Here is a 12,646-nt window from a genome sequence, read left to right on the forward strand (position 1 = left end):
AGAGGGAGAAGAGCTCATTGACGACAAGAATGGAGTAAGGAGAACAAGCCTACCATACCCCTAGAATGAGGTAATCTAACACCTTATTAAATACATATCATGTGAAGGTAGGTATAGTGTGGTTTATGGGTATCACTTTAGGCTTCTTGAAGAATTGAGGTTTGGAGCAGAAACACCTCCTCACCACGGGCTCAACATACCATACTTTCTTTTGCAATCACTGATAGATACAAGCATAAAGGTACAAGATGGAAACCACCAATAGTTGGCTGACCATGAGCTAATTAGAATCATCATAGAAGATGCCCTCCACAACCTCAAAATTCCTATCGAATGGGAAATTTTCAGATACATGCAGACAGAGGAGGATATCAAATCCATCACATATGACATTAGTCCTATTGTCAGTGAAAAATATGAGGAAGAAACTGAAACAGATGGAGAAGAAGCAGAGAGGGATGAAGATGAGATAGATGAGGAGGAAGAAGAGGAGAACGTGAAGGAAGGTGATGAAGAACTAGAGGAATATGTCAAGGAGGAAATTGATAAACAAGATGAGTATCTAAAAGGAGAAGAGGAGGGGAAAAACATAGAGGAAAAGGGAAATGGAAAAGAGGAGGCAGAAGACAAGAAGGAGTCACCTAGGGTGTCTCCAGAACCCACTAAGAGAGAGGCAGCAACTGCCCTCACTGCCCTTAGCACCTCTATCAAACAAAAAGGAAAAAGACAGAGGCAAACCCCCTTATGCTTCAGAACAAGGAAAAGTACAAGGATAAGGTAGGGAAAACCCCAAACTACAACAAAGGTTCCCATTGTTATTGTGGACTCACCTAACAATAGGAGAAGATGGATCCTCCTATAAAAACTCAAGAAGGAACCTTAGCCCAAACCTCGCCTAGGTCTCTTGTCACCTATGTGAGAAGGCATGTAACCAGGTCTACCTCATCCAAAGGAAAAGGCATCCTACAGGATACACAACAGGACCTACAGGAAATAGAGGCAGTCCTATAGGAATTTCTGCTAAACCTACAAGAAACTCAAAAATAGAATGAAGAAAGAAGTAAGCACCCAGAAACAAAGAGAGAGGACCCAAAGCTAGAGGAGCCTAGTCCACAACCTAACCTTGACTCCTACTACAGATTTATTGAGGGGGCAGGTTCATTCCACAAAAATCCGCCATTCCATTATTCCTTGAGCTTGAGAAAGAGAGAGCCAAAACTCATAGATGGATGCAGATTGCCAAGTCCAAGGGAGTGGAGGACATTGGTCACATGGAAGAAAATCTCAAAGAGATAGGAAGATAGATAAATAGCTTGAGGGACAGAGAGGCCATCATGAAAAATTAGTTAGAGGCAGAAAATAGATGGTTGAAAGGACAACTGCAAGAAAGATAAAATCAATTGGCATCCATGGCCAGTGTCTCTTTGGAAGCAATCCAGTGCGGGATGCTAGCTAAGTCCTATGCACTATAACTTAAGGAACAGTGGCTGCAATTCCAAATCAAGATCTTAGCACAAAGAAACACTATGCCATTACAGGATTATAGACAATTCATTAATCTTTGTGATCACAACACTTTGGAACGTAGGGCCAAGATGTCTGAGTTTTATTTGCATAACAGGGCCTTAACAGACATGAATGTATGGGACCCTAATGCAAAGCTAGGGGATTTACAATTGATGGCTTTGGCATCATGGATGAACCATGAGGAAGTAAGGGCTACAGAAATGAAGAAGCTATTGGCAAGAGATCAAATAGAGCCTCTTATGATCAGAGCTAAGCAGTCAATGGCACTCATCATACACATAATTTAATTGCCAATGATCCTCAACTTGCACCCAAGTATCTTGCTTCCCAAGAGTAAGCAATTACATATTTTGAAGACATGTTCAAATTATTAGGGGATGATAGCATGCAAGCTTGCCTAAGGAGATGGAATAAATTTCCATACAATTTGAAGATCAGAGAGTACCACTCTCCTCAAAGGATGAGAGAAGCACTGAATAGGACACCCATGTACAAACAATCCATCCAAAGGCTCAAAATCAATTAGATTGGCTTGAAACTCAGTCCCCCACTGCTCTTGGGGATGTCAGAAGGAAGGAAGTGTTGATGCCTCGAAAATTTTTGCAACAACATTGGGGGATAACCACCTGGTCCGGAGCTTAAAGCAGCTCTTTTTTCGTTTGTAGTGGCTCCAACTGGTTTAACTAGGTCCAGTTACCTTCTCTCAATCTTTGATGACTTAAAATATGACTTTCATTCATCAATGGAGAAGAGATATTAGATCAAATATCTTGCTGATTAGGCAAGAAAGTGATCCTCAAGCTGATTTGGGGCTTAGCTAAGCCATGACTAAGTTATGATTTACAATTAGCCTAACTTTTATAACCTAACTGACTTTATAGTATTAAGTTAATATTAATTGTTAATCCTAAATACACTATGATAATTAGCCTAACTATTATAACCTAACTAACTTTATAGCATTAAGTTAATATTAATTGTTAATCCTAAATACATTATGATAATGTTACACTATTGTTAAAGTCTTTATGTTAGTCGTGGCTTAGCTGAGCCCCAAATCAGCTTAAGGATCACTTTCTTGCCTAATCAGCAAGAGAGCTGATTTGATGTCTCTTCTCCAATGAATGAAAGTCATATTTTAAGTCATCAGAGATTAAGAGAAGGTAACTGGACCTAGTTAAACCAGTCGAAGCCACTACTCTAAATGGAAAAGGAGCTGCTTTAAGCTCCAGATCGAGTGGTTATCCCCCAATATTGTTGCAGCGATTTTTGAGGCATCAACATTCTTGGCACTAGAAGGAGGGCCTAAGCTAGTTAATCTGCATGAAATCTTGTTTTAACATTTTAAACTAGCCATGGCTCCTATTTGCATTCCTACATTGGGTCATGCTTTTAATTCACGCAAGCCTACCAAAGGTATACCCAAGAGACAACTTGAATCAATATATAAACTGCAATATGATGGTGAGAACTTCATTTTTTCTTTAGATCGTTGATCAATTTATACATCAATGCAAATGTTTTAACATCACTAAAGACAACAAAATTTGCAAGTTATTCACTCTCACACTTCAAGGAAGGAATCGAGAATGGTACAAGATCCTACCAGCTAAGTGCATTCATTCTTGGAATCACTTTATGTAGGTATTCTTTTTTGCTCAACACAATTATAGCTATGACAAGATGTGCTTAGAATTTGATGAATTTACAATTTTGATAATGAAATTGTTAGTGAACTTTCTGATAGATTGATGTTATTATGCTATAGATTTCAATATGACGATTTACTTCCTAATAAAATTTTGATTGAGAAATTTACTTCTGTTGTTCAAAAACATAATATAAAAACTTATATGGAACACAAAGAGGAATCACCAACAATTAATCTTGTTTCTATTATTGATAGTATTGAATCCTTAATTGAAAATCCTAATCTATCTCAACGATCAACATCAAGAGAGAATCTTACATCTGAAGACGTTTTTATGGTACCTCCTAATGTTTATGATAATGAGCCAAATTCAATAGAATCAAATTCTATACAACAAAAAGATTTAATGAACAATCATAACAATAATTCTTCTTTTCAAAATGGGCTAAAATCTATTGTGACAACAAATGACACATCATTAATCCAAGGAAACAAAAATGATCATCTTGAAGAAAATTCACCTAACTTACATTTTGATTATCACTATTTGCAACCTAATCATTGTATGTGTCAACCTGTTGGAATATTTTCTAGTTCAAAACTTAAGAATGAATTACATCATAAAATGCAAGGGGTATTTTTAAATGATCAATTACTTATCAATATGAATCTAGAAACCTTTATCCATCCTTGCTACAATATTCAAGATACTTACAAATCATTTGAAAAGGATGTGATTTTTAATAATCACGATATTTATGAGCTTAGATCATTTGATTCATCTTTTAAGCTCAAAATTGCCCCCTTCCATTATGATCTAGATCATCAAACTCTATTACAATTTTTCAATATTAATCATGAGTTGGATAGTTGCCTTAATTCTGATATAATAGATTCCTCTAAGGATTTTCCTTCATTTTCTCTTCATGATGACGATCAACGTCTCATAAGGGAAAATGCCAATTTCTGTAAAATCTTAGAAACAATTGATGTTAATACTTCCCATATTGCACAATTTTAAAAAACAGAACCTTGGTGGATCCTTAAAGGTAATATCTCTAACCCTTTAGATTGTACATATTTTGATAAATTTTATTTTCAGTTAGAAAATAATTTTAGCATAAAATTTTCTAATTATAAATTTCTTCTATTTTCATTCTTAGGAATTAATATGTATAAAGCTTTTAGGATTTTTGTATATAATTTAAAAATTAAAATTTATATTTTTCTAACACATGTAATGTATATTTTTGCAGGTAATAATATTAGTGCTTGGTTGAGAGGATATGAAGGAAGTCGAACCGAAGAATGAGAGCGCGCAGAGCTTCTACCCACTAGGGTTTTTTTAACCTCTGCTATGGCAGAGCCATTCTGACCTTCGCAGCTTGACAGTGTTAACAAATTTATGGCTACAAGCTTTTGCCAGGAAAGTTTCAGGCTCAATGATTCCCCCTCAGGGGGAGGGCACTGCGCCTCCCCCAAAGGACGACAGCAATCTGCACAGGAAAGAGGAAAGAGACAAAACAGAAGCACGGACGGATGATAGCACGGATCCAAGCTTACAATAGGAAAAGGAACAAGGTAAACAGGATCAGCCCAAAGTTAGTTCAAGCACATGCAAGCCAGTGTTCTCATCGCTCGAAAGTGGAATTTCCAAGCCACCGAAACAATGCCAGAATAGAGTTTATGAAAGATCATGCGCTAGTAGGCAAGTTTATAGGTCTTTGGCCAACTGAGAAGGCGCTGCAGGGCTGGATAGCTTCGAAATGGCATCCAAAAGGTTACATTACATTGCAACTAGGACCCAAAGGGTTCTTTACAGCCATTTTCAATTGCCTAGAGGATCGGAACAGGGTTCTGGACAGAGGACCGTACTTCTTCAACGCGGCAGGTCTGTATCTCAGAAGATGGGTAGAGCGTTTCAACCCTAACAAGGAGGATCTCAGCTGGGCTCCAGTCTGGATAAGACTCTATTCGCTTCCTGTGGAATATTGGGAAGAAGACTCACTACAAGAAATCGGCAACGTGTTGGGCGAGTTCATCAAAGTGGCCGAAGAAACAAAAATTAGTAGATACACCTCCTACGCATCGATCTACGTCTACATGCACCTCAATCAAGAACTCCCAAATGTGGTAAGCTTATTCCATGATGATATTGAATGGGTTGAGCTGATCGATTATGAACATGTGTCGTTTTGTTGTAGAAGATGTCATGATCTGGGCCATTTATTTAGAGATTGTCCTTTAAATCAGAAACCCTCTTCCCAAGCGGCCTCGGATATGCCTGAGTCTGATGGATTCACCAAAGTGGCCATTCGCAAAAGAAACCACAAGAAATCGGCAACCAACCCCAAGATGCCTCCAGCCAGTTCTTCCAAGCCTTCCACCACCAACAGTTTTGAAGTTTTAGCCTGAGATAATGCTCCAGTCTCCAATATCCCCTCTCATCCTGAGAAGGAGAAAAAGAAAGATAAGCAGGCAGTGCACTTAGATCTCACTTTGCCTCCAGAATATTTGTTGCCCAAAAGCACCTTCTCCCCTACCCAGCTCAAGACCCCTGCATGGGTCTCCCAAGGAATGGAAGTGGATAATCTAACATTAGATTCCAGAACAGTAGTAGAAACATCTGAAGAGTTACACGAATCCCAGCACATGGAGGAAGAGCCAGAGAGCATAGACATTAGAGAACTTGATATTATAGGTCTAGAGCAGGCCCATCAGACAAGGAACTTTGACAAAATCCCAGATCGACAAGTAGACAACCTGGTGGAAGTCCTATCTCGGGCTCAAATGCATCACTCTCTGGGAGTTCAGATTGGAAGTCCCTGGGATGGAAAGTTTATTACCAAAGACAACAAAAAACATGGGAGGAAAACAGATCTCCAACAAACTATCAGAATAGGGAAAATGTTAGTGGAGTTAGGCAGATACTCCAAACTAACAAAGTATTTCAATACCACCCCCAATACTTCTCAATGAAGTTGATATCTTGGAACATCAGAGGGCTCAACAGCCCAAGGAAAGGCAGAATACTTAAGAACATGCTCATGCAAGAAAAGCCTCAACTCCTATTCTTGCAAGAAACGAAATGCAACTCAATTGCTCTGGAAAAAATTGCAGCAAAACCCTAGCCAGGAGGTATGGTAACTGCTGTGGATGCTTATGGGGCGTCTGGTGGCCTCACAATTCTTTGGGATGCATGCACTATTACGCTTGACAACATACATGCAAATAAGAATTTCATCCAAGCTAGCTTTCACATCAATGGAACCAAAATATATGGACATATAACTAATGTGTATTTTCCCCAGGAAACTGCGCAGAAAATAGAAATCCTGGACACCCTTTCATAGATAAACAAAAATAGGATGTACCCTCTATGGATTTCTGGGGGCGACTTCAACATGATTTCCAGGCTGGAAGAAAAAAGGGGAGGCAGGAACAGAGGAAACAGAGAAGGGAGTCACCTAAAAGACTTTATTTAGAACAACTGGCTTATTGACATTCCCGCCAACAATGGTCTTTTTACCTGGAATAACAACAGAGAAGGGCCACATCAGATTGCTTCTCGTCTGGACAGATTCCTTCTATCAGACAACACAATTCATATGGGAGGAGAATTTGCTACTTCCATCTTGTCGTTCTCTAGATCCGATCATTGGCCAATTTCCCTCCAATGGAATCACCCTGGTCATAATGTCAGAAGACCTTTTCACTTTGAGGCCTTCTGGTTGTCTCATCCGGACTTCAGTAGCCTAATCAACTCAGAATGGAACAACTTCTCTCCACCTAGTGGATCCAAGATGTTTCAATTTCAGCAGAAGCTCAAGCATCTCAAAGGAAAAATCAAACACTGGAACTACACTTCTTTTGGTAATATCTTCTAGGCTCAGCATGCTCTCAATCAAGACATGAAAATTTTGCAGCAAAGGATTATAACTGAAGGACGATCGGAGGACCTGTCAAAGCAGGAAAAAATTCTTGAAGCGCAGATCTTAGAAAGGGAAAAACAGGAAGAAACCCTATGGAGGCAGAAATCACGAATAAAATGGCTTAAGGACAGAGAAAAAAATACAAAATTCTTTCATAGAAATACCGTTCAGTGCAGAATGAATAATAACATATCCCACATACAAAATGGGCAAGGGACAAAGGTGGAAACCCATGAAGAAATTGAGAGTGAATTCATAAATTATTTCAAGCGTGCACATCAAGAGCCAAATACTGATAGATTGCCAGCTATTGAAAAAATTCTGCGGAACATTCCCAAATTAATCTCAGAGGAGCATAATCAACCCCTTCTCAGACCTGTAGACCTTAAGGAGGTTGAAGAGGCAGTACATCAACTGAAAGCAGGGAAAGCGTCGGGTCCGGATGGATTCACATCCAATTTTTTCACAATTTCTGGGACCTGATCAAAATGGAGGTATGGCAAGTTGTGGAGGAATCACGTACATTAAGATGGATGTTCCCTGGCTTGAATGCCACTTTCATTGCACTGATTCCCAAGGAAGTTGAGCCCAGCACTCCTGATAAGTACAGGCCTATCACTCTATGCAATATAATATATAAGATTGTCTCAAAAATCATTGCATCCAGACTAAAACTGTTGCTTCCTCTCATCATCTCGCCCGAGCAATCTGGATATGTTGAAGGCAGGCAGATAATGGATGGAATTATCCTCACTCATGAAATAATCCACTCGTTGAAGCAATGCAAGAAGCCAGGTATGCTCTTCAAAATAGATCTATCCAAGGCTTTTGACAGCTTAAGTTGGATGTACATCCGGAAAATTTTAACTACTCTTGGTTTTGCTCTTCGCGGGTGAGATGGGTAATGAGTCTGTTATCTTCCTCTTTCTTTTATGTGTTAATTAACAGTATTCCCTCCTCCACCTTTTGTCCTTCTCGGGGAATTAGGCAAGGAGATCCCCTCTCTCCCTTCCTCTTCGTTATTATGGCAGAAGGATTAGGCTGCAGTATCAAAAAAGCCCTGCAATCTCAGCTCCTCAAAGGCTTATCCTTTCACAATACCTCTCCCTTCTCTCACCAGCAATTTGTTGACGACAATATGCTTTTCGGTCATCCGTCTGTTCAGGAAGCTCATCAACTCAAATCCTTGCTATCAGATTTCTTAGATGCCTCAGGAGCCAACATTAATAAGGCTAAATCTCAAATCTTCCTTTTCAACACTCCTGTAGATACCCAAGTAGCTATTGCGTGTATTCTTGGCTTCACCATTGCTGCTCTCCACTCCAAATATTTAGGAGCACCTCTGACAGCCTCAGCTCTTAAGCACTCTTCTTGGAAAATCATTTTAGAAAAGCTGGAGGTGCGCCTCTTCCTTTGGACTCACAGAGCTCTTAACATGGCGAGTAGATTGGTCCTAATAAAAGTTGTTCTTCACTCCATGCCACTCTACCTCTTTTCTATACTGGCTGCTCCCAAATGGGTTCTCAAAGAAATCAAGAAACTCCGGCGTTCCTTCTTATGTGGAAGCTCTGGTCCTACCCGTAAATGGGCTCTTGTCAAATGGGACAAAGTCTGCCTTCTGAAATGCACTGGTGGCATTGGGTTGAGAGATCCATCTCACAGCAACGAAGTTATGGGAGCTAGAATTTGGTGGAGATGGCTTTCGGAGCCATTCACCCCCTGGGCTTCTCTATGGACCGCCAAATATGTAAGCAACTTCCCATTAGAAGAGCGAATGTGTATGTCAGAAGTCAGCAGTGGCTCCCTAATCTGGAATTCGGCCAAACAACACAGGAATCTAATTCAGCAGCACAGTTTTTGGGAAGTCAAGAATGGCATCACTGCTAGGTTCTGGGGGGACTCTTGGCAGCAACTTCCAAAGCTTAAGGACCTTCTTTCTCATATGCAGCTACTGGAGCAGGACTTGAAAGTGTATGACAAGGTTAGGAATTTCTGGAGTAACTCCTCCACTTAGGATTATAGGTGATGGATTAAAGCGGACCAGATCTTAACACATGGAACAGAACAGGCTCAGAAATCCCTTACTTCAGAATTACTGAAAAGGGAAATACATTGTTCGGAGGAAATGGACATCCTCAGGTGGGGGTATGAAGAAAAATGCACCTTCACCACAAAGGAGGCTAATAATATAATCATCAAGCAGCATATGGTCAAAGATGTGCTATGGAGAAAAGTGTGGGACCATTCCAACTGGCTGAAAGTCTCTACCTTTCCCTGGCTCCTATGTCAAAACAAGATCCTCACACAGGATAATCTCAGAAAAAGAAATTATTATGGGCCCTCCATGTGCCCCAATTTCAGGCAAGAAGAGGAATCCATTATGCAATCTTGCCATATTGCGTGCAAGATTTGGGAAAAAGTTAGCTTTTGATGCCAAAAGGAGCGCAGAGTTATTGGAGACATCACAACTATAGTGCGCAATTGGGACCAGACACCTTATCAAAGCAAACTTCTAAACTTCTTATGGAAGCTCATTCCAGGCTTCGTTATGTGGAACATATGGAAAGAAATAAATCGCAGGATATTCAAGGATCAATCTATGCCTATGGAAAATCTTTGGTCCATCATCTGCCAAAACATCATAGAATCCCTGTCTCTCCATTCTTGGTCTCAGGATGATCTTCCCTCTTTGCCGCAGGAACAATCCATTTGAGCGAATTGGAGTATTCAATGGACTCTAGAGCTTAACACCAGAGGAAAAGTACCTTCGTTAGGCCGTTTGCTCACAAAATGGCTCCCTCCTCCCAATCATATGATATAACTAAACTTCGATGGAGCCTCAAAAGGCAATCCCAGAAATTCAGGCTTTGGAGGAATCTTCAGAGACCATCAGGGGACTCCTCTTCTGACTTTTTTTGGCTCAAAAGGATGGGATACCAACAACTCGGTGGAATTGGAAGGCTTATGGCAAGGTCTTATCTTAGCTCATGAAAAAGGATTCTTTCCGCTTATCATAGAAGGGGATTCCCAGATCATCACAAATATGGTCTCCAAAACCATGCAAGGTACCCCCTCGCGCAAGGTGAGCAACAGCTGGAGAATGGCGAAAAGGCTAAAGCTCATTGATATTTGGCTTTCTAGTCACAGGGCTATATCTATTAAGCATACTCGCTGAGAAGGAAACAAAGTGGTGGACTTTCTTGCAAATCTTGGAGTGGAATGTGGGCTGGAACTTCATACAGGATCATTCATCGACCTTGTCTCTGACTCCCAATTATTGGATTACAATAATTTGGTGAAGAATGAAATGCAACAGACTGGAGAAACACACCCGGATGCGGGTGTTTAATTGCCCCATTAATGGAGAGGATTTCATGCACCGGCGTATGGTCCTGCAGGTGGCAGGATTACACACTTCTTCACGCTCACTCTGGGTACTGGCAGCTCACTTGGCATTCTACATTTACTGCTCATGTCGATCGAGAAACTTCGCCCAAGATTTTAACTATGGGGACCTTGGCTATCTCATTCCTCATTTTCCCCTGGCCTTACTGCAATTTCTCACATCAGTCCCTGTATCCTTGTAGTGCTTCGGAGGCTGCCTTGCATATCTGTATTCTGAACTATACGTGTCTCTCTCACTTCAGCTCCTGCTTCGCTTCCGCCTGCCTCAATTCACTTATTCGATGTCTTTTTTGTTGGAGTATGGTGCGCGAATGTGGTCGATGTTGCAACGGTGATGTGGTTGATGTCGCAACGGTGGTAGGTGTGGAGGTCGTGGGAGACCTCAGTCTGCTCCGTCTCCTGTTATCCCCATGGCTCCTATTTCCCCTCCTGCGGAAACTCCTCAACAGAATTGTCCTGTTGGTAGGCCCTTCCCGCATAACTCCTTCCAGACCACCCATTTCAAATTTCATAGTCGTCTCAACAAGCCCATCCTCTCAGCGAGTATTACTGTCATTTTTCGGAGGAAGAAGCTCAGTCTAGCGCTTTGGTGCATTCTTTGGCGTCGCTATCTCAGGATGGCAAGTAGAACGGAGAAGACGTAGGCAATATTTTCAATTCTGATAATATGCAGGCAGAGGGAGGTATGCCTGAGGACATTAAGCAACATGACGGCATCCTCCAGGGCGTCTTAGGCTCTGTTGACCCAGCAAATAATTCCTATGGCATTTGGCGTTCGGTGGCTTTTCATGATAGTAGCGGTTTGAAGGCTGAGACCACAGTTGGCGATGTCTGTTTGGGCCCTGCGTGCCCAGTGGTGGAGGAACTTAAAGACCACGACGCGGTCGTCTGATGCCTTCTGAGCCATGATTTCATCCCCAGTTTTCTTCTCTGTTCTCCAGGTCGCTGCTTATGTTTATCTGGTTTTGACAATGTTTCTTTTTTGGCAAAAGGTCTTCGGCTATGCAGTTGTTTTGCTTTGGGCATTTGGTCAGCTTAGACAGCCTGATTGTTGACCTCCTTCTTACCTTACTATGGTTTTCCAACATGCACAATTCTCATTATCTGGTGTTTTGGAATGTTGTTTCTGGTGTCTTGGAATGTTGTATCTAGTCTTCCCATACATGGGATAGTTGCAATATGCTGATGGACAGTCTCAGCTCTGATATGAGGTCTCGACCTCCTTGTAAATGTATTTTTACTTCCCTTTAATAGAATTAGTATTTACTAAGAAAGAAAATTATTAGTGCTTGGTTACATTGGAAATATGACTATACCTAGTCGTTTTCCTTCAAAAGGTTTAGAGTAGGAATAAATTTAACTTTGTTTCATATTTTCGTTTTTTTCCAAAATAATGCAATTATGATGAATAAGGATGGGACCTTATCAAACATTTAGTTGGCATCTTTCTCATTTTTGAGGTTTTCATTGGTAAAACAAATTTTTACATTTAAGAAATGATAAACCCCACATTCTAAGATGTTAACTCAAATATAGGGTCCATTCCTACTTTCTACTCATATAATTGCAATAGGATTTAAATTTAAATTTTAAATAATGTTTAATAAAGGAAATTCACAAGATAAAATTTCAAATGATGACATACAATATTTATCCCACTTTATTCATATGTCAATTCATTTTTATATCATATGAAGAATTCTTATAGCATCGCTTAGTTTTTAGATTCAATAATTCAAGATTTTCAACATATCCAAACATAGAGATAAATATGACTAATATTGCCTATTTTCATATACTCTTCATATGAAGATGTCAAGATTCACAAGGTAAATTTCTATGCATATTTCTCAGGTCTGTGTACATGCTGATCTTCATTTCTCCTTTGTTCCTTTCTTTTATTTTCTTTTTAGTTATATTTTCTTATCCTTGCTTTCTTTCTTTTGTAGGTTTTTCTGAGTGCAATTTGAAGATTTGATTTTGCTAGCAAAAGCAATTCAAAAAAGAAAATCACCATGATACATAAAGGGAATTCCTTTTCCTTGTCGAAATTTTGCTTCCTACTTCATTTACAATCCTTTTTGAAACTAATTGTTAGTCTTACTCTTAAAACATGATCGTTAAAAGACTT

At 40.0% G+C, this 12,646-nt stretch overlaps 1 protein-coding gene across 1 annotated transcript; it reads left to right on the forward strand.

Annotated features, from left to right (window-relative positions):
- Nucleotides 1-8,134: 8,134 nt before the first annotated feature.
- LOC149147980 (uncharacterized) lies at nucleotides 8,135-11,407 on the forward strand. The gene is made up of 2 exons (XM_089442035.1): nucleotides 8,135-9,091; nucleotides 11,189-11,407. Exons 1-2 carry the CDS (start codon nucleotides 8,135-8,137, stop codon nucleotides 11,405-11,407), a joined length of 1,176 nt encoding a protein of 391 aa, XP_089298161.1.
- The last annotated feature ends 1,239 nt before the right edge of the window (nucleotides 11,408-12,646 follow it).

The sequence above is a fragment of the Pinus tabuliformis genome, chromosome 9 (genome assembly GCF_031772625.1).
Source record: "Pinus tabuliformis cultivar Carrire ecotype Pingquan chromosome 9, CPIR1, whole genome shotgun sequence".
Classification (NCBI taxonomy): Eukaryota; Viridiplantae; Streptophyta; class Pinopsida; order Pinales; family Pinaceae; genus Pinus; species Pinus tabuliformis.

Coding starts and splice junctions, on each gene's coding strand:
- LOC149147980 (XM_089442035.1), top strand. CDS start 8,135: ATGGCAGAAGGATTAGGCTGCAGTATCAAAAAAGCCCTGCAATCTCAG. Junction 9,092..11,188: donor ACTTGAAAGTGTATGACAAG/GTTAGGAATTTC, acceptor GATAATATGCAG/GCAGAGGGAGGTATGCCTGA.